General features: G+C 35.4%; 6 protein-coding genes across 6 annotated transcripts; 4 read left to right on the forward strand and 2 right to left on the reverse strand.

The window, feature by feature from the left end:
* Window positions 1-583: 583 nt before the first annotated feature.
* HYPBUDRAFT_6755 (uncharacterized protein) lies at window positions 584-1,384 on the reverse strand (the record flags this gene model as incomplete). The annotated part of the gene is made up of 1 exon (XM_020223605.1): window positions 584-1,384. The coding sequence occupies one exon, from the start codon at window positions 1,382-1,384 to the stop codon at window positions 584-586; it is 801 nt and encodes a 266-aa protein (XP_020075411.1).
* Window positions 1,385-1,801: 417 nt separating this feature from the next.
* HYPBUDRAFT_153239 (uncharacterized protein) lies at window positions 1,802-2,552 on the forward strand. The gene has a single exon (XM_020221441.1). The coding sequence runs from the start codon at window positions 2,279-2,281 to the stop codon at window positions 2,438-2,440; it is 162 nt and encodes a 53-aa protein (XP_020075412.1). The 5' UTR covers window positions 1,802-2,278; the 3' UTR covers window positions 2,441-2,552.
* Window positions 2,553-4,702: 2,150 nt separating this feature from the next.
* On the forward strand, window positions 4,703-7,648 carry ASG1 (Asg1p; the record flags this gene model as incomplete). The annotated part of the gene is made up of 1 exon (XM_020223606.1): window positions 4,703-7,648. One exon carries the CDS (start codon window positions 4,703-4,705, stop codon window positions 7,646-7,648), a length of 2,946 nt encoding a protein of 981 aa, XP_020075413.1.
* A 2,683-nt stretch (window positions 7,649-10,331) lies between these two features.
* On the forward strand, window positions 10,332-12,801 carry HYPBUDRAFT_6757 (OPT-domain-containing protein; the record flags this gene model as incomplete). Its single annotated transcript, XM_020223607.1, has 3 exons — window positions 10,332-10,459; window positions 10,494-10,999; window positions 11,525-12,801. The coding sequence occupies 3 exons, from the start codon at window positions 10,332-10,334 to the stop codon at window positions 12,799-12,801; spliced, it is 1,911 nt and encodes a 636-aa protein (XP_020075414.1).
* Window positions 12,802-14,430: 1,629 nt separating this feature from the next.
* Window positions 14,431-17,190, forward strand: HYPBUDRAFT_111403 (OPT-domain-containing protein; the record flags this gene model as incomplete). Its single annotated transcript, XM_020218829.1, has 1 exon — window positions 14,431-17,190. The coding sequence occupies one exon, from the start codon at window positions 14,431-14,433 to the stop codon at window positions 17,188-17,190; it is 2,760 nt and encodes a 919-aa protein (XP_020075415.1).
* Window positions 17,191-17,473: 283 nt separating this feature from the next.
* HYPBUDRAFT_212503 (OPT-domain-containing protein) lies at window positions 17,474-20,664 on the reverse strand. The gene has a single exon (XM_020223070.1). The coding sequence runs from the start codon at window positions 20,329-20,331 to the stop codon at window positions 17,581-17,583; it is 2,751 nt and encodes a 916-aa protein (XP_020075416.1). The 5' UTR covers window positions 20,332-20,664; the 3' UTR covers window positions 17,474-17,580.
* Between the last annotated feature and the right edge of the window lie 305 nt (window positions 20,665-20,969).

Here is a 20,969-nt window from a genome sequence, read left to right on the forward strand (position 1 = left end):
CAGTTTGATATTTTAATTTTGTAGCTTTATTCAGGCATAATAAAGAGTGTAAGACCAATATGATTCTTTGACTGATCTGTATATCGATTGAATTAAATCAAACTCGTAAATAGACGTCAAATTTAGTTTTACAGTTTGGTTGCGCAAAAAATAGAGTTTCTGTGCTGCACGTCTGTTATTGCGTGCCCTTTATTAAAAAACACCAAAAATCCATTAATGGAGGTTAATCAAATGCTTCAGCTCCAGTAGCTGAGTCTTTCCAAAAGGCGCTTGAAAACATTCAGAAACTTAAAGATACAACGTATATTGAAACTATTGAAAAAATTGAATACCGAATTTGAAGAAACAGAAAAAAAATGAATAAAGGTATGAAATAAAAGCTACCAAATCGCCTGAGAAATACATTTCCAGCCTGAAGTTGAAAACTTATATGTTTTATATGTTTTCAAATGTCAAAGCTTTCGAATTTGTCTTTTTTTCGTTTTTTGATTTTTTTTTTCATTTTTTTTTTTTCATTTTTTTTTTTGATTTTTTGCAGCTGTTGCATTTTCTTTAAAAAAAACCGTTCCTAAGTTTAGTTCTACTAAACTTCAGTTGAGTTCAAGAAAGGACCAAATCTCTTATTGAAATCAGTCAAGTTGAGTGTTTTATCAATAACAGCTCTTTTACCCAAGCCAGTTAAGTTGAGTCTTTTTTCAATGCCAGTTAGGTTGAATCTCTTATCGTTTTGAAGATCTCTTTTGCCGAAGCCGGTAAAGTTGAATTTTTTGTCAAGACCTGTTAAGTTGAATCTTTTGTCATTATTTATTTCCCTTTTGCCCAAGCTAGTCAAGTTGAATCTTTTTTCAAACCCAGTCAAGTTGGATCTTTTTTCAAACCCAGTCAAGTTGGATCTTTTTTCAAACCCAGTCAAGTTGAATCTTTTTTCAAACCCAGTCAAGTTGAATCTCTTACCAAGATCGCCTTCATCAGTAGCACTTCTTTTTTCAATATTAGTAAAGTTAGATCTTTTGTCGGCTTGATAATCATGACTGTTTTTTGGTTGCACATTTAAAAGAGTAGCAAATTCTCTTTTTTCGAAACCTGGGGTAGTGAACCTTTTTTCATGTTCTTTGATGAACTCTTCAGCTTCTTCTCTTTTATTGAATTTGATTATGGTCGTTGCGCCATTTTCATGTTGTTTTTCAACTGGAACACCGTCATCATTTCCACTTAACAGAATTTTGCAATTGTAAGTACCGGCAGTTATAGCTATACAACTAAAGTGACCTAAATTATCTGGAAGCTCTTCAACCTCAGTCAATTGCTTGGTAGTATAACGTTGAAAGTGAGCTGAGATGCATAAAATCAAAGTAAAGATAAAGGTTAAGTATTTGAATTGCATTGTTAAAGGATATTTGTTAATTATCAAATCAGTAATAATATTTTGTTGGAATTCTTAGGAACTTTATATAGAAAATTTCGAATGACTATGATTAAAAGGGTTATTTAGGTAATTGAAAATGGTTATAAACTGAATCAAGGTTGACAATAAACGGTTGAGCAACTAATTTAATTAGCTGCTTATTGTAAATCTATTCACCATGAGTCGTTTCAAACGTATTTGATATGGCGTCGCCCTTCTTGACATAAGATAGATTTAAAGCAAAGTCCCGGCGACACGTTTACCTAAATTCCCAACCGATTTTTCAAAGAAATTTGCAGCTAAAGTTTAGAGCAATTGCTTCAAAAAGCCATTTTCAAACGTAGAGAGTAGCCCTAGTTCGCGTAGGACTGCTACGTTTTGTAGTGGTATAACTAACTTTTTATGAAATTCGGAACGGTAAGGAGATGTCATTAGTAATTGTCTCAGTTTTGCATAAGGTATGATTTGTAATGAAAGGCTGTAGCCAACCATCCCCCTTTTCAAGAAATGTAGAAACGTTTGTTGCAAGATAAGTCAAGTGACAGGTTTTGTTCATGGATCCTGCTTTCAGTTTTCAAATTGACGTCTAATACGGCTGTAAGAGAGTCAAGAAAGTAGAATTGTGTTTAGGAAGGACTAGTTTCTACAGCCCGCCTTTGTAGTTATGGAAACGCTCAATGGAGGTCCATTAACTGTTGAATGATGTGTCAAAGGCATAACCAAAGGTTCCAAATCTTTTACATAGACGACTTGAATCGAAGGTTTAATTTTGCAGCTTAGTTTCATCGACGAACAATACACCCTATAGGCGAAGGCTTTCAACAATAGAGTGAGAATTCTATTAAAGAAAAAGGATGTACCCTGTTGCCCATAATGGAGAGAAGAAAACGGAAAAAAAAGACGAAAAAAGTAAAAGGGACCGATCACACCAACGAAGTTCTGGAATCACCTCTGCGGTTCATGTCTGTCTTCGAATGCCCAAGGAGCAAGCTCGATATTAGAGAGTACCCTGAACAAAAGGTAGATACAAAGTAAAAAGCATATATAAAGAAAAGGTTTAGAGCAAGAGAATTTCAACGGAATAACAAAATTCAGCGAAAGCAAACAAACTAGATGGACTAAGAGAAAGAACTTTAAACGCCAAACCCATATTCCAAAGCAATGGTTGCAAAAAAAAATTATTGACACAAGGAGAAATTGAAGCCTTTTATACTTTTTGAGTTTTTGGTGGATATAAAGTTTCCGCGGATAAAGCAGATTCCCCTTTTGGGAGCAGCGATTTTTTTGCAGGTTGGAACCCTCGATTGCACATTGATAAGATAAACGATATACAACCAGTTAACGATATACAAATGAGTATACAAAGGATCTACAAAAAGACGAACGAAGGACTGGCGTGGTTAGCCAAGCGGAAGAAACTAGCATACAAAGCTATGTTGTGAGGGGGGCGTACGTTAAGGGGCAGGGCACCAGATTCAATCAGATTCAATCAGATTCAAGGGTTCAACGTATTATATAAGGAGCAACAAACAGAAATCTACTTCGATATTCCTTGGCGCAAGGCTTCAACGGTTCCAACGTTTTGATTCAAACTTCGTCTGGTAGAGCAGTTGCAACATCAAACTGATATCATAGTACTGCACATAACCCGCTTATCGTGTGCATTTTCCGAAATCAATCCACTGATTACTCAGCTGATGCCAGAGTCGTCGAAAACGTTGTCTAAAGCTTTCAACTCAATTGAATCAGTAATAGTCATCCGGGTAGTCGTATAACCACCAAAAAAAATCGCGAAATCATCATCAACCCACCATTAAACCACCAATGCAAAAGAAACTTAATTATTGAAAGAGGAAAAAAAATTTGGCTGCAGCAATAACGCAAACGCTCGTGCGAGGCTAATTGAACAGCTTTGATCGTTGACGTTTTGCAAACTGCCGTTCAACTGAAAGATTTAAGTAACGTCGCTTACAGTGTCTTAAACTTAGCAGTTGGTGATTCATTTTTTTCTTTTCGTCCCTGCGAATTCTGGTTTATTCGGAACAAATTATAAATGCAACCGGGTATTCAAAATGTGCCTCGGATTTGTCCCATCCACGGCTCCGATACTTCGATATTGGTCTATTCTTAATGTTCACTTGATGATTCATTCAATCAAGAGTCATTGTAAATCATTGCCGTTTCTTAGACGATTCGTTGTACGTTACTTACATGAATTGGCAAGATTGCTTCGACAAAGTCGGGACTTTGGGTGCATCTGGTGCTGTCACTACGACCCTGTAACTTGATTGGTGAGTACGTTTCTTTGTTATTCACCAATTAGTTGGTTAGCTGTAAAAAAATGATTTACACAGTTAGAAGACGTTTGCAGTCACTCTTGTCGTACCCACCGCATTCGACCTACTCGCTCCCACCTCTTCCTCATCTCCTGTGCTTCCCTGTAGTTTTCCAAGCCCTCACTCCATGCAAGACCACAGATCCTTCGAGGAGGATCTCCAGGTGAACTGGAGATGGTGCTATACTTGACTGTGAAGTTGTCTCACTCACTGAAAAAAAAATAAAGTAACCGCTAACAAAACGAAAAATAAATTAAGAAGAGCCCAAAAAAAAAAAAAAAAAAAAAAAAAAAAAATGAATAAAAAAAAAGGATTCTCCTAAGCTCAGCCGTCTCGAAAACCTACTACTCCTCTTCTCTTACCTAACTTCACGGCTAAACCATTGCTTATAGCGATTCGTTTTCTTCAGGTGATTCAAATTATTTAGACAGAGTAATAGCACTTGTCTACTCCAGTTCAGTCTTAGCGCTCAGGTTTTTTTTTTTTTCTTTTACCCGCCCTCCTTACTGAATTTTCAACAAAAAAAAAAGACATTAGTTATACTATTCAATCTTTTTGCCATTCAGAAAGTATTTGATATTGACGGCTTCTTACATCATTGAATAATAGTAATCTGTTGATAATTAATTGGCGGTTTGCTTGATTCTTTAAACACCACTGGTTTTTTTTTGCTTGTTAATTTTTTCTCCGGGTTATTCGCAAACAAACTAGCCGCCCTAGTGAAATTACGAGAAAGCTTCATTTCAGTAGCTCGAGTTCCTTTCTAATCCATAAGACTAGACTTCTCCAATACAACTCAATCAATATTTGCTCTAGTGCAACTTAACGGCGTAACGTGTTGATGAGTTGGAAAGATATTGATCCATAGAGAAGATCTCAATCAACCAATTTCCAAGTTTCTTATTATTTATTTTGTTACTTTATTGTACATTAACTAGATTTATTTCATTTTGACTGCATCATGCCAAAAAGAGACATTCTGCAAGAATCCCAACCCAGTCTGACGTTACCAAGTAATAGTCCTCTGTTGAGTCTGATTAATCTGAATCAGACTAATCACAGTATAATACCTTCTTCTTCTTCCAATACTCCAAAACCAAAACCAACGGAACAAAAACGTAGAAGAGTAACCAGGGCTTGTGATAACTGTCGCCAGAAAAAAGTGAAATGTGATGGTAAACAACCTTGTATTCATTGTACGGTTTATTCTTATAATTGTACTTATGATCAACCTAATATCCGTAATAAGAAGAATACTGGTATACCGATACCTTCGTATCCTCAAAACAATCCAGCTTTCAATGCAGTGAATGCCAATTCAAATTTGGCCTCCAATACTACCAGTCCCTTAAGTATGAACCAATTAAATAGTTTGGTTGCTTCTCCTCTACTGCAATCACTAACTTCTTCGGATATCAATATCAAGAACAACAATCTAGAATTATGCCAAAAAATTATGAATTTAATTCTCCCCAAGGTTAAATTCAATTTATTAGACGATAAACCTCAACAATTTGATTTTGATAAATTTCAAAAAGTTTTCCATTATATTCAAAATAAAAATCCTTCAAATGTTAGTTTAAATGAAATTTCTGATTTATATCAAGATGGTCCTACTCCAATTACTTCTCCAATAAGCCGACACGAACGCCAATCTTCAGTTTCTTCTAATGATGAAAATGCTCTTGGTCGTGAAATAAAAATTATGCTACCTTCTAAAGAAGTGGCTCTACAGTTAATTTATACGACTTGGTATAAGGCTTGTGTACTTTTCAGATTTTACCATAGACCCTCCTTATTAGAAGAAGTTGAATTGCTTTATAGTTTGGATCCTTTCAATTATACCGATAGACAACAAAAATTCTTACCATTTTTATACTCTATTTTAGCTTGTGGTTCTCTTTTCTCAAAACTGTCAAAAGATTCCAAAAACAATGAAAGTTTAGAAGATGATGGGTTCAGATACTTTCTTGAAGCAAGAAAATTAATTGATATCACCAATGTTGGTGATATCATTTCAATTCAAACAATTGTTATGATGATTATGTATTTACAATGTTCAGCTAGATTGTCGACTTGTTATTCCTATATCGGTATTGCTTTAAGAAGTGCTGTCAAAGAAGGTTTACATCGTAATTTATCTATATTCCAAAATTCAAAACGTAAACTTGATCCTATCGAAGTGGATACTAGAAAAAGATTGTTTTTCACCATTTATAAGATGGATATTTATATTAATTCTTTACTAGGTTTACCAAGATCTATAAGTGAAGACGAATTTGATCAAGAATTTCCTGAAGAACTTGATGATGAAAATATAACTAGAGATAGCTACTTATATGATAATCAACAAGGAAGATTGTCATCGTCAGGTTGTGCAAATCATCATACTAAATTAATGCTCATCATTTCACATATCGTGAAAGAATTATATCCAATTAAAGTGAAAAATCATGGTAATCCTGATCATGTATCCCCTGGCCATATCCATAATAAGGTTACTGATATTGAATTGGAATTAAAACAGTGGTTGGAAAATTTACCTGCTGAATTGAAACCAACTGATCCTAATAATATTGAATCTAGTAAAAATATCCCTGAAAAATTTCTATTGGCAAACTATTATCTTCACTTAGGTTTTTTAAATTGTCAAATCATGTTATATAGACCTTTCATTCATTTTATCAGTAATGGAGTTTATTTCCAAGCATCTGATCCTAGATCTTTAATCAGAGGTCGTAATTGTATAAAAGTTGCCAGAATGGTGGTCAAGTTGGCAAATAAAATGATTGATCAAGATCTCTTGGTGGGTACTTATTGGTTCTCCATGTATACAATATTTTTTTCTATTGCGTGTCTCATTTATTATTTCCATTTTGCCAATTATAATAATAATCAAGGCCATAAAGGTGGAGTAAATTATGCTGGGGTTTTATTCGACGATGACTTAAATATTGATATGATCAAAAAGGATATCGAAATTGGTAAAAAAGTTCTTGATTGTTTGAAGCATAATTCTAATTCTTCTTTAAGAATTTATAATATCTTGAATAATTTATTCGAGCAATTGAATAGAAGAACTGCTAATACCTCAAGAGTTAAAAATAACCCCTTAATGACCCAATCTACTTTTGAAGCAAATGATGCTTCAGTTCAATCAACCTTTCATAACTTTGATAGAATGAATGATTTTAATCAACCTGATGGTCCTCTTTCCCAAAATAATTACGACCAATATTCATCATCACAGCCAGAATTGAATAGGAATCGAAGTAATGGTAACTTAAGAAAATATGATGTGAAAAAAGAAGATGATGACTCTCTAAAAGCGTTTTTGCTAAAGGGCAACTTGCAAGATAATTATACCGAGCTTGCAGACCCTTCAAGAGGCCAAAATAGTAATGAAAAATCGCCTAGTAAGAATAATAATGAAAGTCCTAAGAAATCAGCTGATGATTTTTCTGGACCAATTCCAACACCTTCGAGTGCAGGTGTACCAAATGGTAGCGTACCTATGAATAACAATTACTCTGGCAATGTTGATTATTTACCAGGGGTGATTGATACTTTAGATGCCCAAATATTCGGAAGAATTCTCCCTCCCTATATGTTAGAGAAAAGTGCCAAAAGAGCTGAAGGTGCAGATGCTGCATCCAATGGGTATTCATCAAAGAATGATTCAAAGCCATCTCAAAATAATGATTATCGTTCCAAATTTGATGATAATACTACTAATAACAATAGAAGCGACAGTTTCCAATCACAGCAAAACGTTCCCGGACCGGGTTTAAACTTGGACGATTTTGATTTATCTATGTTGGGTGATAATAACACTTTAGATTATTTAGATCCCTTTAATCCAATTAATAACGAATCCCCTTATGATTTTAGCAAGCAGAATAACTGATGCATGTCCAACTTCAATTCTTCTCCATTTGTGTTTTAGGCCTGCTTTATTTATATAATTATTTTGCTTCTTGAATGTTAATCTTCACATTAAGTAGTAATACGTAATATAGATGAACTATTTGTAAGTGTGTTCTATGTAAAATCAAAAGGGGTTTTCGATGAGTGCTATATGAAGCGTATTGATGTAAAAAGCATTCGCGTTTAATACATTTCGCTTCTTCAAAGGCTGCAAAAAATTAAATGCTGCACTCTCGATACTGCACATTATTGTACACACAGAATCGATTATTAGTATACTTGGAATCATCATAACTTTAGTGCGTTCATCTAAAGAGTTTGGACATTTCTTGTTGGAGGATTTTAGTTGAAAGTGGAAAAGGTTTTCCATGAATCAAGAGAAAACTGCTCCCGGAAAAGGAAAGAGAGCCAGGAATCAACATTAGGTTTATTCAATACACCAAGATACCAATGTCTTGAGTATAGCTGGAGTCGATTCCACCGTATTGATTGATGTCGCTTTGTTTTATGGATTTGTCTTTTTCGTTGGAAATGTTTTTTTCATTTTTATGTAATTATTTAAAGAATTCTGTAAAACCACCAATTTTTTGACAAAATATGTAAAATGACATCTTTGCGAGGGAAATTGATCAATAAAAATAAAAATGTGGAAAAATCCTATATCGTCTTTTGAGTTCTTTCGAAGATGTCTTAGAGCCATTCCTCTTGTCACTTTGGAAGCTTGTTTTAGTTTCCCTTTCAGGTTCCTTGATAAAGCGATCTCTTTGTCGTCTTTATAACCAAGTAAAGCTTTTGCACTAGACGTTACTCAGTGGGAGAGGATTCGAGCTTTATTTGGGGAATTCCATTCTAACTAATTGTTCAACCATGGGGCTATTGAATAACGAGCAAGAAATATATTTGTTGGCTTGTATGTTGCCTCCTCAGTGAAATGTCGAAGCCACTTGCTACTCTCAAGAATGTAACGTAGATGTAATCAGGGGTGTCTACTGGTTTTTTTTTGCACCCTTGATTGTCTTGAACGATATTTATTGTCCTTATCGTGCCCCGAGCACCAGCAGAGCCCATTGACTTCCCCGAAGTAAAGCCACCTTCGGCAAAAACTTAAATAGCTCATTTGTGATAAGCTTATTTGCACTACCCATCCAGTTTTCCAACTTTGAATTTTACCGGCCTAAGATTATATCCGAAAAGAAACAGGGAGCTTATCGCACAGCTTTAGACGGGCTGGGTGTGATGTCAGTTAAAGGTAAAAGAATCTCATTCCAATTTTATATGAAAAAAGCCCTTAGAATTCGGAAATGTCAAACGGGCTTCCTATCAAAAGGTTATTTTTAGACTTTAATCAGGGCCAAATGCTTCACTAGATGGATGCTTACCATATCAACTATTGCTCTAGATTTCAAGAAAGTAAAGCAAAGAATATTCATACTAAACCTAGTTCAACCTGGGAAATGAAACGAGTAAGCAAAAGCAGCTCGTAAGACCGTAATATTAGGGAAATCATCCCTCAGTTAATTGGCAAACAAATTTAAATTCTTGAAGTTCTAATGAAAGAATAAGAGACCTACAGATAACCAAGCTGGAACATTTGGGTTTAGATTTTCAATTCCAATCATAACTTATTCACATTTAGCCTTCTTCGAAAACCCGTAACTTTTATTTTATTTTTAACCCACAAAAAATATTTCTCGGTCAAAATAAATTAAAACTTGCGTAAATTTGACAGGCAATTATTTTTTAACAGCGACTACACAGAAAAAGTACGCAAAAAGAGTGCTGCTTTTCCTGTTTCATGCGAAGGGCACGGCTCCACATTTTTGAAAAATGATTGGTTCAGATAAACTTTTCTGTAAGACTTCTTAACTTCTTATCGATTGACAGAATTCTACATCACTCAATTCAGAAGAGTGGGTGGAGGTTTTTAATTTGAAAAACAGTAATGTGGAGGAAGAAAACAATACGGTAAAAAGGAACAATAAACGACCGACTAAAGATCGAAATCTTTTATCGGAAAAATGACACTTAAGGTGTGATAGCTTTGACATTTAGTAGTATTTGATCAGGACTTGCGTTTTCCAAAGATAACAAAGTAGGGCGTAGTATGAAGTTTACTAGACCTAACACCTTTATTATCGTAATCAAGCCCCTTGTGAACTTTATCTTGACAAGATTTGATATCATAGATATATGGGCTTTGACAATTAGTGTATCTCTCACGAACATGTTCATATATCATTGAAATTCGTAGTACATTGACGAAGCCAATGCTTTTAACCTGTTACATTTTAATTGTTCAGAAAAATCATGATTGCACTGCAAAATTTAAGTCTTTTCTAATAATTCAACTTGCATGAACACAATAACTGTCAAAGTGTAAAGTATTTTTGGAAAATAAAATTCATGTTAATAAAGTTTACCATTCCTGAACTCAGATGTCAAGAGTGTAAAGTCTTTCGCCAAAAAAGCATAAGAAGATTTCGGTCAAAGATAAGATTTCATTTTAAGATAAGAACTAGGAGGACTGTTTGGCGTCGACGTAATATGACCTTAGTTGGACTTTCTGCTGTATTTATCCCAATCACTGAAATTTGATACAAATATATATATAGAGTTGCAATTTGCTTAGGAATTTGTCAATAGAATTCACGTTCAGTATATCAATGATTCCTGTTAAAAGTCCTTTGACCCAAGGATTATCTGGAGTCAGAAGCGCTTCAAGTCACTTGAGTGCGACTGATCATGAAGTCAACTTAGAAGTTATCCAGTCGATGCCTATTTTATCAAAGAAGTTGCTGAGGGATTCACTTCCGAACAGAATTAAGGAGATTAAATTACGATGGGTTGGTTAGTTTGGATGAATTACCAGCAGGAGTTACTTTCATGTTGGAAAAGATTTATGCTTTAAGCGAAACTGAAGCAGTTGAGATCTTGAAAGAGTATCTTGCAGAACATGATGAAGATGTTAATATACCCGAAGCTGACTTTGAATTTGCTCAAAAATTAGTTGACCAAGCCCCAAATAATTTAGATAATGCTGAATCTGGTAATGTTAAAACTAACTTGAAATTTCATTTTGACACCAATAAACCTTTGAACGAAAAAGAACCAGAACTCACAAATGTGGTTGATCTATCATCAACAGAATCTATCACTCACTCACATTTTGAGCTCTTTGACTGGAGTATGCAAGTTAGGTTAGAAGCTGGTCTTATTGCGTATCACTCACCATATCCAGAAGTTCGTGCTGTTACTGAACCTTACGATGACCCTTCAGTTCCTTGTGAAACTCCTCGTGCAATCATCGTGGGTCTTATCTGGGTTTCCATCGGTATGGTAATCAATCAGTTCTTCTATGACTGACAACCAAGCATCACCTTTACCGCTGCTGTTATTCATCTATCCTAGTGGGAAGTTTTTAGCCTTAATTCTTCCTAAATGGAGCTTTACCATTTGGAAACATACAATCGATTTGAATCCGGGTCCTTGGAACGAAAAAGAACAAATGCTTGCAACTATTATTTTTTCAGTCGCTGGTGGTACTGCTTAATACGTAACTTTCAACATAACCGTACAAAAAATGGCTATTTTCTACGCTAATAAGTGGGTTACCTTTGGATACCAAGTTCTTTTGATTCTATCAACTAATTTTATGGGGTTTGGATTTGCTGGTTTGATTAGAAAGTTTGTTATTTACCCACCAAGGTCAACCTGGCCATCCATCTTACCTACCTTAGCTGTCAACAGAGCGTTAATGAGACCAAAAAACATCAAAACATTAATGGGTGGACCATTTCTAGATATCTTTGGCTCTTTTCAATTACCCTTGTATCGTTTCTTTATTATTGGGTTCCAGATTATCTTTTCCAAGCGTTATCCAGTTTCAATTGGATGACTTGGATCAAACCTGACAATTTCAATCTTGCTTCAATTACTGGATCCGAATCTGGATTGGGACTTAATCCGATTCCATCCTTTGATTGGAATGTTATCAATTATGATAAATATTTAGCAATTCCTTTTTATTCTTACTTAAGTCAATATATCGGGATGGTTATTGGATTCTTTGCAATAGTCGGAGTATACCGGTCAGAATATTATTGGACTTCTTATTTACCAATCAATTCAAACAGTATATTTACCAATACTGGTGAGTCTTATTCTGTCACTGAAGTTCTTAATTCCAACAATTTGCTTGATAAGAAAAAGTATGATAAGGTGGGACCCCCTTTTTATTCTGCTGCTAACTTGGTGGTCTATGGTGCATTCTCTGCAATTTACCCCTTTGCCGTACTTTATGAAACCTTAGCAAATTACAAAGCATACAAGAAGGCTTTTAAAGGAATCGCCAAAACCATTAAAAATAATGATCCTCATAGTAGAATGATGGGTCACTATAAAGAAGTCCCAGACTGGTGTTTCCTTTGTGTGTTGGTAATTTCTGTTGTTTCTGCAATTTTATGTACTAAGTTATATCCTACGGAAACTCCAGTCTGGGGTGTGTTCTCTGCTCTTGGAATCAATCTTGTCTTTTTGATTCCATTGACCACCATATATTCTGTTACTGGTTTCCAATTTGGTCTTAATGTTTTGGTTGAATTAATTGTTGGTTATGCTCTTCCAGGTAATGGCTTAGCCTTGATGTTTATCAAAGCATTAGGTTATAATATTGACGGTCAAGCCCAAACCTATATTTCGGATCAAAAGATGGGACATTACGCTAAGATTCCACCTAGAGCAATGTTCAGATGGCAAATGGTTTCGGTTTTCATTGCTTCGTTCATTTCTTTAGCGATTATTAATTTCATTACTGAACATATAGAAGGATACTGTGAGCCAGATAATAAGCTCAAGTTTACCTGTCCACAGAGCAGAATTTTCTATTCTGCTTCTATTATTTGGGGGGACATAGGACCTAAACGGGTCTTCAACCAACTTTACCCGATCATCAAGTACTGCTACTTACTTGGTTTCTTGTTAGTATTCCCATGTATTGCCTTCAAAAAGTATGGGCCAAATAAACTTACAAAATATTTCCAACCAACCTTGATGATCGGTGGTTTTCTCAATTATGCTCCTTTCAATTTGTCTGATTACACTGGGGGGTTATACATGTCTATTGCTTTCATGTAGTACTTGAGAAGCCGTTATACCACCTGGTGGGAAAAGTATAACTACGTAATGTCGGGGGCTTTAGATGCCGGGGTTGCCTTCAGTAGTATTATCATCTTTTTTGCAGTTCAATACCATGATAAGTCTATCACCTGGTGGGGGAACACCGTCAGTACGGCCGGGCTAGATGGAGCTGGCCCTTCTCTTAACTCTATCGGCTCCTGACGGCTCTTTTGGACCGAGAAAGAGTGAATACGTTGAATAACTTACGAATAATATTTTCTTTAACGAGACAAATTTCCTATACTTTATGTAGATATCGAGGTTCTGACTGAATTAACCTGAAATAATAATAAACGTCCTCTTGTCGTGAGCATGGTTTGAGCATCCTGACATTCATTGGATGGAATCGTACGACTGAAGGAAAAACGGCCCTGCAAATCAAAGACAATCTCCGGCCTGACTGTAATTAAACTTATCACCAAGTTGGAGAAGCCATGACAGAAATTATGCTTTTATTGGGAAAAAGCAAAAAAATAACTCTGAAATTGGTTTTGCGTTTACATTTGACAGATCGCTTAAAGTTGCAACTTCTCATTTCCTTTCATTTTATTTTCTTCAGCGTGCTGCACCTTCCACGCCTGAACTGAATTTTACGATCGGTGACACTGTTCTTGTCATATCAACTCAGCAAGTTAATAGTATCTTTGACAGTGGAATAACGATATTTTTGAATAATAATATCTTAAGTACCTCTCTGATATATGATATTAGCACATTAGTAATATGAATAATAAGATGACCCCCGAAGCCACCACTGACAAAGACCAAAAGTAAATAGAAATTGCAAAATCAAAAGAAATAACAAAAGATTATTCATTTCTGACACAAGATATTAATAGCTGGGTTAAGCCCTTGTAGAATATTGATGATAGGTGCCACTTCCTTGCATGGGTGTAACAGCCCTTTGGCTGATAATTTTCATATCTTGATAATTAAGCACAATAGCCTATGGAACGAACGGGAGCCAATGATATCGAGAATAATCAGCAAGCACCCCATCTTTTGCGCTCTTGTGAAGGTTGTAACCGGTAGCCACCGAGAGTGTGGAAAAAAATAAAAGTCGGTCAATTATTTTAACTGCATGAATACAATAGCTGTCTATTTTTATGATGGTTTTTTTGCACCTCCGATATGTGATTTTGTTGATGCCAAAGCCATAGGCTCTGGATTTGAAAGGCTCACTCTTCAAGGTGGAAAAGGTACTCGACCTGATCTCCAGACCATATAGCTGAGTGCTTGTTCTGAATCGGCGTGGCAGAAAACGGGACGAAGTAACAATGGGAATGTCAAAGTTCGATTGTAGAATCACGAAGTCAAAAAAAAACGCTCACCTGTGAAGATAAGGCATCGTAAGGCACTCATTACAGGTGTGGTTTGAGATTGATAACGCGTGATAACTAGGTTTAGGCGCCAATTTTCCAAAATTTACGATGATATTAGTTGAATTTATTGTTATCAGTGGATCCAATAATAGAAGCACCACAACTTGATTGGGACTCACGATGGTATATAAACTCGTATATTCTTCTGATTTGAAATAGCATTTATCCGTTTGTTCTCTATAGTGAATTTTGCTGCTTTATAAATATGTTACCTGAAAAGAGTTTACAAACTCCCGGGTTATCTACTGTCAGAAGTGCTTCAAGTCACTTGAGTGTTGATGATCATGAAGTTGATTTGGAAGCCATTCAATCGCAAGCTATTTCTATTGGTGAAGTCGCTGGCGAGTTCACCTCGGAACAGAAATATTTCATTTTGAGAAGGTTGAATTATGAAGGTTTGGTGAACTTGAATGAATTACCGGTTGGTGCTACCTTCATGTTGGAAAAAATTTCTGCTTTAAACGAAGCTGAAGCAGTTGAAATCTTGAAAGAATACATCGAGGCTCACTATGAAGATGTTAATATTCCTGATGCTGATTATCAGTTTGCTCAAAAGTTAATTGATGAAGCTCCAAATAATTTGAATAGTGGTGCTGGTGATATCAAGACCCATTTGAAATCCCATTTTGACGCTGGATCAGATGAAAAGCAATTATCTGATACGAATGTTGCCGATAGCACCTCTATTGAGTCTATCACTCATTCACCTTTTGAGCTCTTTGATTGGAGCTTCCAAGTTAGGGTAGAAGCTGGTCTTATTGCTTATCACTCACCATATCCAGAAATTCGTGCTGTTACTGAGCCTTATGATGATCCATCGGTTCCTTGTGAAACTCCTCGTGCAATTATTGTTGGGATTATTTGGTTGGCTATTGGTGTGGTAATTAACCAGTTCTTCTATGACAGACAACCAAACATCACTTTCACATCTGCTGTTGCTCAATTATTTATCTATCCCAGTGGAAAGCTTTTAGCCTTAATTCTTCCCAAATGGAGCTTTACCATTTGGAAACATACAATCGATTTGAATCCGGGTCCTTGGAATGAAAAAGAACAAATGCTTGCAACCCTTATTTTTTCTATCGCTGGTGGTACAACTTCATACGTTACTTCTAATATTACCGTACAAAAAATGGCTAGATTTTACGATAACAAGTGGGTAGACTTTGGATACCAGGTTCTTTTGATTCTATCAACTAATTTTATGGGGTTTGGATTTGCTGGTTTGATTAGAAAGTTTGTGATTTACCCAACAAGATCAATCTGGCCATCAATCTTACCTACCTTAGCTGTCAACAAAGCTTTAATGAAACCAGAAAAGCACGAGAACATTAACGGGTGGACCATTTCTAGATACACTTGGTTCTTTTCAATTACTCTTGCATCGTTTCTTTATTATTGGATTCCAGATTATCTTTTCCAAGCTTTATCCAGTTTCAATTGGATGACTTGGATCAAACCTGACAATTTCAATCTTGCTTCAATTACTGGATCCGAATCTGGATTGGGATTTAATCCGATCCCATCTTTTGATTGGAATGTCATCAATTATAATGCTTGTTTAACAGTCCCTTTCTTTTCCTATGTGAATCAATATATCGGAAGTATTATTGCATTCTTTGCAATAGTCGGAGTATACTGGTCAAATTATTATTGGGCTTCTTATTTACCAATCAATTCAAACAGTATCTTCACTAATACAGGTGAATATTATGCTGTTACTGAAGTGCTTAATTCCAATAACTTGCTTGATAAGCAGAAATATGACAAAGTTGGGCCACCATTTTACTCTGCTGCAAATTTAGTACTCTATGGTGCGTTTTTTGCAATTTATCCTTTTGCGTTTTTTTACGAAGTCATAATGAATTACAAAGCATACAAGAAGGCTTTCATAGGAATCTATAAAACCATTAGGAATTTCAAAACTTCTACGTACGAGGGATTTAATGATCCTCATAGTAGAATGATGGCTCGTTATAAAGAAGTCCCAGAATGGTGTTTCCTCTGTGTCTTAGTGATTTCCATTGTTCTTGCAATCTTATGTGTTGAATTATACCCTACAGAAACACCAGTTTGGGGTATCTTCTTTGCCGTTGGAATCAATTTTGTCTTTTTGATTCCAATAACTACTATATATTCTGTTACTGGTTTCTTATTTGGTCTTAATGTTTTGGTTGAATTAATTGTTGGTTATGCTCTTCCAGGTAATGGATTAGCCTTGATGTTTATCAAAGCATTAGGTTATAATATTGACGGTCAAGCAGACAATTTTATCTCAAATCAAAAAATGGGACATTATGCTAAAGTGCCACCTAGAGCAATGTTCAGATGGCAAATAGTTGGTACTTTTATTGCTTCATTTATCGGTTTAGGTATAATTAACTTCACCATAGATGATATTAAAGACTATTGTGAACCAGGTAACAAGCTTAAGTTTACCTGTCCTCAAAGTACAATCTTTTATTCATCTTCTATATTATGGGGTGTCATCGGCCCTAAACGTGTCTTCAACCAGCTTTATCCTATTCTTAGATGGTGCTTTTTGATTGGATTCTTGTTAGTATTCCCTTGTGTTGCATTCAAGAAGTACGGTCCAAAGAAAGCTGCCAAATATTTCCAACCAACTTTGATAATTGGAGGTTTTTTGATTTATGCTCCATACAATTTGTCTTATTATACTGGGGGATTATACATGTCTATTGCTTTCATGTGGTACTTGAGAAGCCGCTATACTACTTGGTGGGAAAAGTATAATTATGTTTTGTCAGGGGGATTGGATGCTGGGGTTGCCTTCAGTGCTATTATCATCTTTTTTGCAGTTCAATACCATGATAAGTCTATCACCTGGTGGGGGAACACCGTCAGTACGGCCGGGCTAGATGGAGCTGGCCTTTCTCTTAAGAATGCAACTTTGTCGGCACCCGATGGCTATTTTGGCCCAAGAATGAGTAAGCTTGCAGAATAAAGCTGTTTTTCAATATTAAAATTAAAATGTATTAGTAATTTTGAGTGAATAATTTTATAATCTTAATAAAAAAATAATAATAATGATTTGTAGGTAATTTTCGTTTCCCCAACTGAATTGGTTTTCCGAATATGTTGCAAAAGGTTGCAAAATTTGAAAAAAAAAAAAAAAAAAGGAACCGTTGGAAATGGTTGAAATTTCCGAGATCATATACTAGATAAACTAGGTTTTTCTACTACAGGAATGAATGAAGTCATTCTGAAACTTAATATTTAAATTAAATAGACACTCAAAGAAGCTCTTATAAAATAAGAAGAATTGAAAACAGAATTAATATAATATTTAACAATAGGAAAAGTAAAAAAAGATACAATTTTGCATAAAGACAAACTAAGGGTAATGTCCCTTTCTTGGGCCAAAATAACCATCTGGAGCAGAAAGAGTAGCATTTAATCTATTACCGCCAACACCATCATAACCCAGGTATGAAACAAGGTTTCCCCACCAGTTAATTGATTTATCATGGTATTGAACTGCAAAGAAGATGATAATAGCACTAAAAGCAACCCCAGCATCCATAGCAGCAGTAAAAACATAATTGTATTTTTCCCACCAGGTGGTATAACGCTTTCTCAAGTACCACATGGAAGCGATGGAAAAATATAATCCAACAGTATAATAACTCAAGTTATAAGGAGCATAATTAAGTAAACCACCGATAATCAAAGTAGGTTGGAAATACTTAGCAACTTTCTTTGGTCCGTATTTCTTGAAAGCAATACATGGGAAGGCCAATAAAAGTCCAATTAAGAAACAGTATTGAAGAATTGGATAAATACCACCAAAGACAATTTTAGGTCCAATCACACCCCATAAGATAGAAGCAGAATAGAAGACGTTACTATTTGGACAGGTAAATTTAAGTCTATTATCAGGATCACAGTAATCTTTAATGTGATTAATATCAAAATTAATGACAGCTAATCCGATAAATGAAGTGAGGAAAACTGATAACATTTGGGTTCTGAACATGGCTCTTGGAGGAATTTTTAAATAATGACCCATTTTTTGATCAGAGATATAATTTTGAGCTTGACCATTAATATTGTAACCCAAGGCTTTAATGAAGTTCAAAGCTAAACCATTACCTGGAAGAGCATAACCAACAATTAATTCAACCAAAACATTAAGACCAAATTGGAAACCAGTGACAGAATAAACAGCAGTTAAAGGAATCAAAAAGACAAAATTGATTGCAAGGGCAAAGAAGATACCCCAGACCGGAGTTTCAGCAGGATAAACTTTAACACACAAAATCCCAAGAACAACAGAGATAACCAAGACACAGAGGAAACACCAATCTGGGACTTCTTTATAACGAGTCATCATTCTACTATGAGGATCAGTGAAACCGTGATAGGTGGATCTTCTAAAATTTCTAAAAGATTTACCGAGACCAAAAAGAGCATCTTTCATAGGTTTATAATTCATGAAAACTTCATAGACAATGGTGAATGGATAAATTGCAAAGAATGAACCGTAAACAACCAAATTAGCAGCTGAGTAGAAAGGAGGACCAACTTTTTCGTATTTATTTCTGTCGAACAAACTATTTGAGTTAACAATAGCTTTAACATCGTATAATTCACCAGTGTTAGTGAATAAAGAACTAGAATTGATTGGCATATATCCCGTCCATAAATGGTTGGAGTAGTAAAGACCAGTGATGATAAATAAACCAAGGAAAGTACCGATGTATTGATTTGCATAAGAGTAGAAAGGGAAAGTTAAACAATGATTATAGTTAATAACATTCCAATCAAAAGTTGGGATTGGATTCAAACCTAAACCTTTAACGGAACCAGTAACCATTGCCAAATTGAAATTATCAGGTTTAATCCAAGTGATCCAATTAAAAGTAGATAAGGCTTGGAAAAGGTAATCTGGGATCCAGAAATAAACGAAGGAAACGACGGTAACCAAGAAGAACCAATAATATCTTGAAATAGTCCAGCCATTAATATTTTCTTTTCTTTCCGGTTGGGTTAAAGCTTTATTTAAAGCCAAAGTTGGTAAGATCGTTGGCCAAATAGATTTAATTGGATAGATTGCAAATTTTCTCATAATACCAGCAAAACCAAAACCCAAAAAGTTAGTTGCCAAAATTAATAAAGTTTGGTAACCAAAGTCAGCCCATTGATTATCATAATATCTTGCAAGTTTTTGAACATGAATATTATAAGAGACATAGGAGGTACCACCACCGGAAACCGAAAAGAAAATAGTAGCCAACATTTGTTCTTTATGAGTCCATGGTCCAGGATTTAATCTAAAATTATACTTCCAAACTTTAAGGTTCCAATCAGGTAAGATATAAGATAAAGCTGTACCAAAGGGATAAATAAATAATTGAGCAACAGAACTACTGAAAGTAACACTTGGTTGTCTTTCAGCGAAGAATTGATTAATAAAGGCACCAATAGCAGTCATCACCAAACCAACAATGTAAACTCTGATGGTTTCACAGGAGAGTTCTGGGTCATCAAAACAATCAGTGACCGCACGAACTTCAGCATAAGGAGAGTGGTAAGCAATCAAAGCGGCTTCAAGTTTAGTTTGTAAAAACCAATCGACAATTTCAGTTGATTCGATATCAGTGCTTGAAGTAATTGAAGTTTGTTTTTCGAAATTATCAGCCAACTTTTCTTTGATATTTTCCGAAGAAGAATTGGAATTGTACAAGTTAGATGGGGCATTTGCAACTAATTTTTCAATTAGTTCATAATCTTGAGTTGGAAGATTAACGTCACCTTCATGTTCGACCAAGAACTCTTTCAAAATAGTCACGGCTTCATTTATATCCAAAGCTTGAACTTTCTCCAACATAAAGGCAGCACCAGTTGGTAAGTTATCGAAACTAACCAAACCTTCATAATTCAATCTTTTCAAAATGAAAAATTTTTGGTCAGAAGTAAGTTCCTCAGCAACTTGCCCAATGGATAACGGCTGGGAGGTAATTGCGTTTAAATCGAGTTGGTGATCTTCCACATCCAAATGACTTCTAACACTAGTTACACTAGTGATTGCATTTTCTTTATCAAGATTTGCAATTTCTTTATTAACATTTGCCTTTTCAGCCATGATGGTAATAAATTGAGATCTTTTCGACAGTAATAAGCTAAGATCCTTGGTCTGTAAGAACTAACCGGTACAAAAGAAGCTTTTTCCCTCCCATCTTATATACCACTGGCCCGGGATCCAATCTCCTCTCGTTATCATCGAATCCCTGATAAAGTGAAAGATACGAGTGGAACAATAGGTTATCTTTGATATCATACTATCGCTAATTTTGCAATCACCTGCCCCAAGCTTTTTGCAACACCACAACACCACAACACCACAACTCATAAAATACAGCAGCCTATAAAACAAACGGCTTCAAATGCCTTGATAGAGTGATCACTGAGTTAATCCTTCTTCTTTACTTGGCGACTATTGTTGCAACATGAAAACATAGTCAATACAAGGAAAAAATATATCAATTGCTGCGTAAATTTTTCGATAAGTGCAGGGGCTCTTTCAATCACGGTCACCTTGGCTAAAGCAGCCGTATAATGGATGCTTAGCAGTGAAGATTACCTACCCGTAAAGATTACCTACCCGTAAAGATTACCAAGGATAAACCAGGAAGAATGCTCAAGAGATAGTTACTTAGCTGCTAAATAATGGCGTTACAGCACAGGCGTAAAGCGCAAAATATTTTAATGTTTTCGCCAAAA

Source organism: Hyphopichia burtonii, assembly GCF_001661395.1.
Source record: "Hyphopichia burtonii NRRL Y-1933 unplaced genomic scaffold HYPBUscaffold_5, whole genome shotgun sequence".
In the NCBI taxonomy this organism is placed as follows: domain Eukaryota; kingdom Fungi; phylum Ascomycota; class Pichiomycetes; order Serinales; family Debaryomycetaceae; genus Hyphopichia; species Hyphopichia burtonii.

What these genes read in the sequence shown, in the direction of transcription:
- HYPBUDRAFT_153239 (XM_020221441.1), top strand. Translation starts at nt 2,279, where the DNA reads ATGGAGAGAAGAAAACGGAAAAAAAAGACGAAAAAAGTAAAAGGGACC.
- HYPBUDRAFT_212503 (XM_020223070.1), bottom strand. Translation starts at nt 20,331, where the DNA reads ATGGCTGAAAAGGCAAATGTTAATAAAGAAATTGCAAATCTTGATAAA.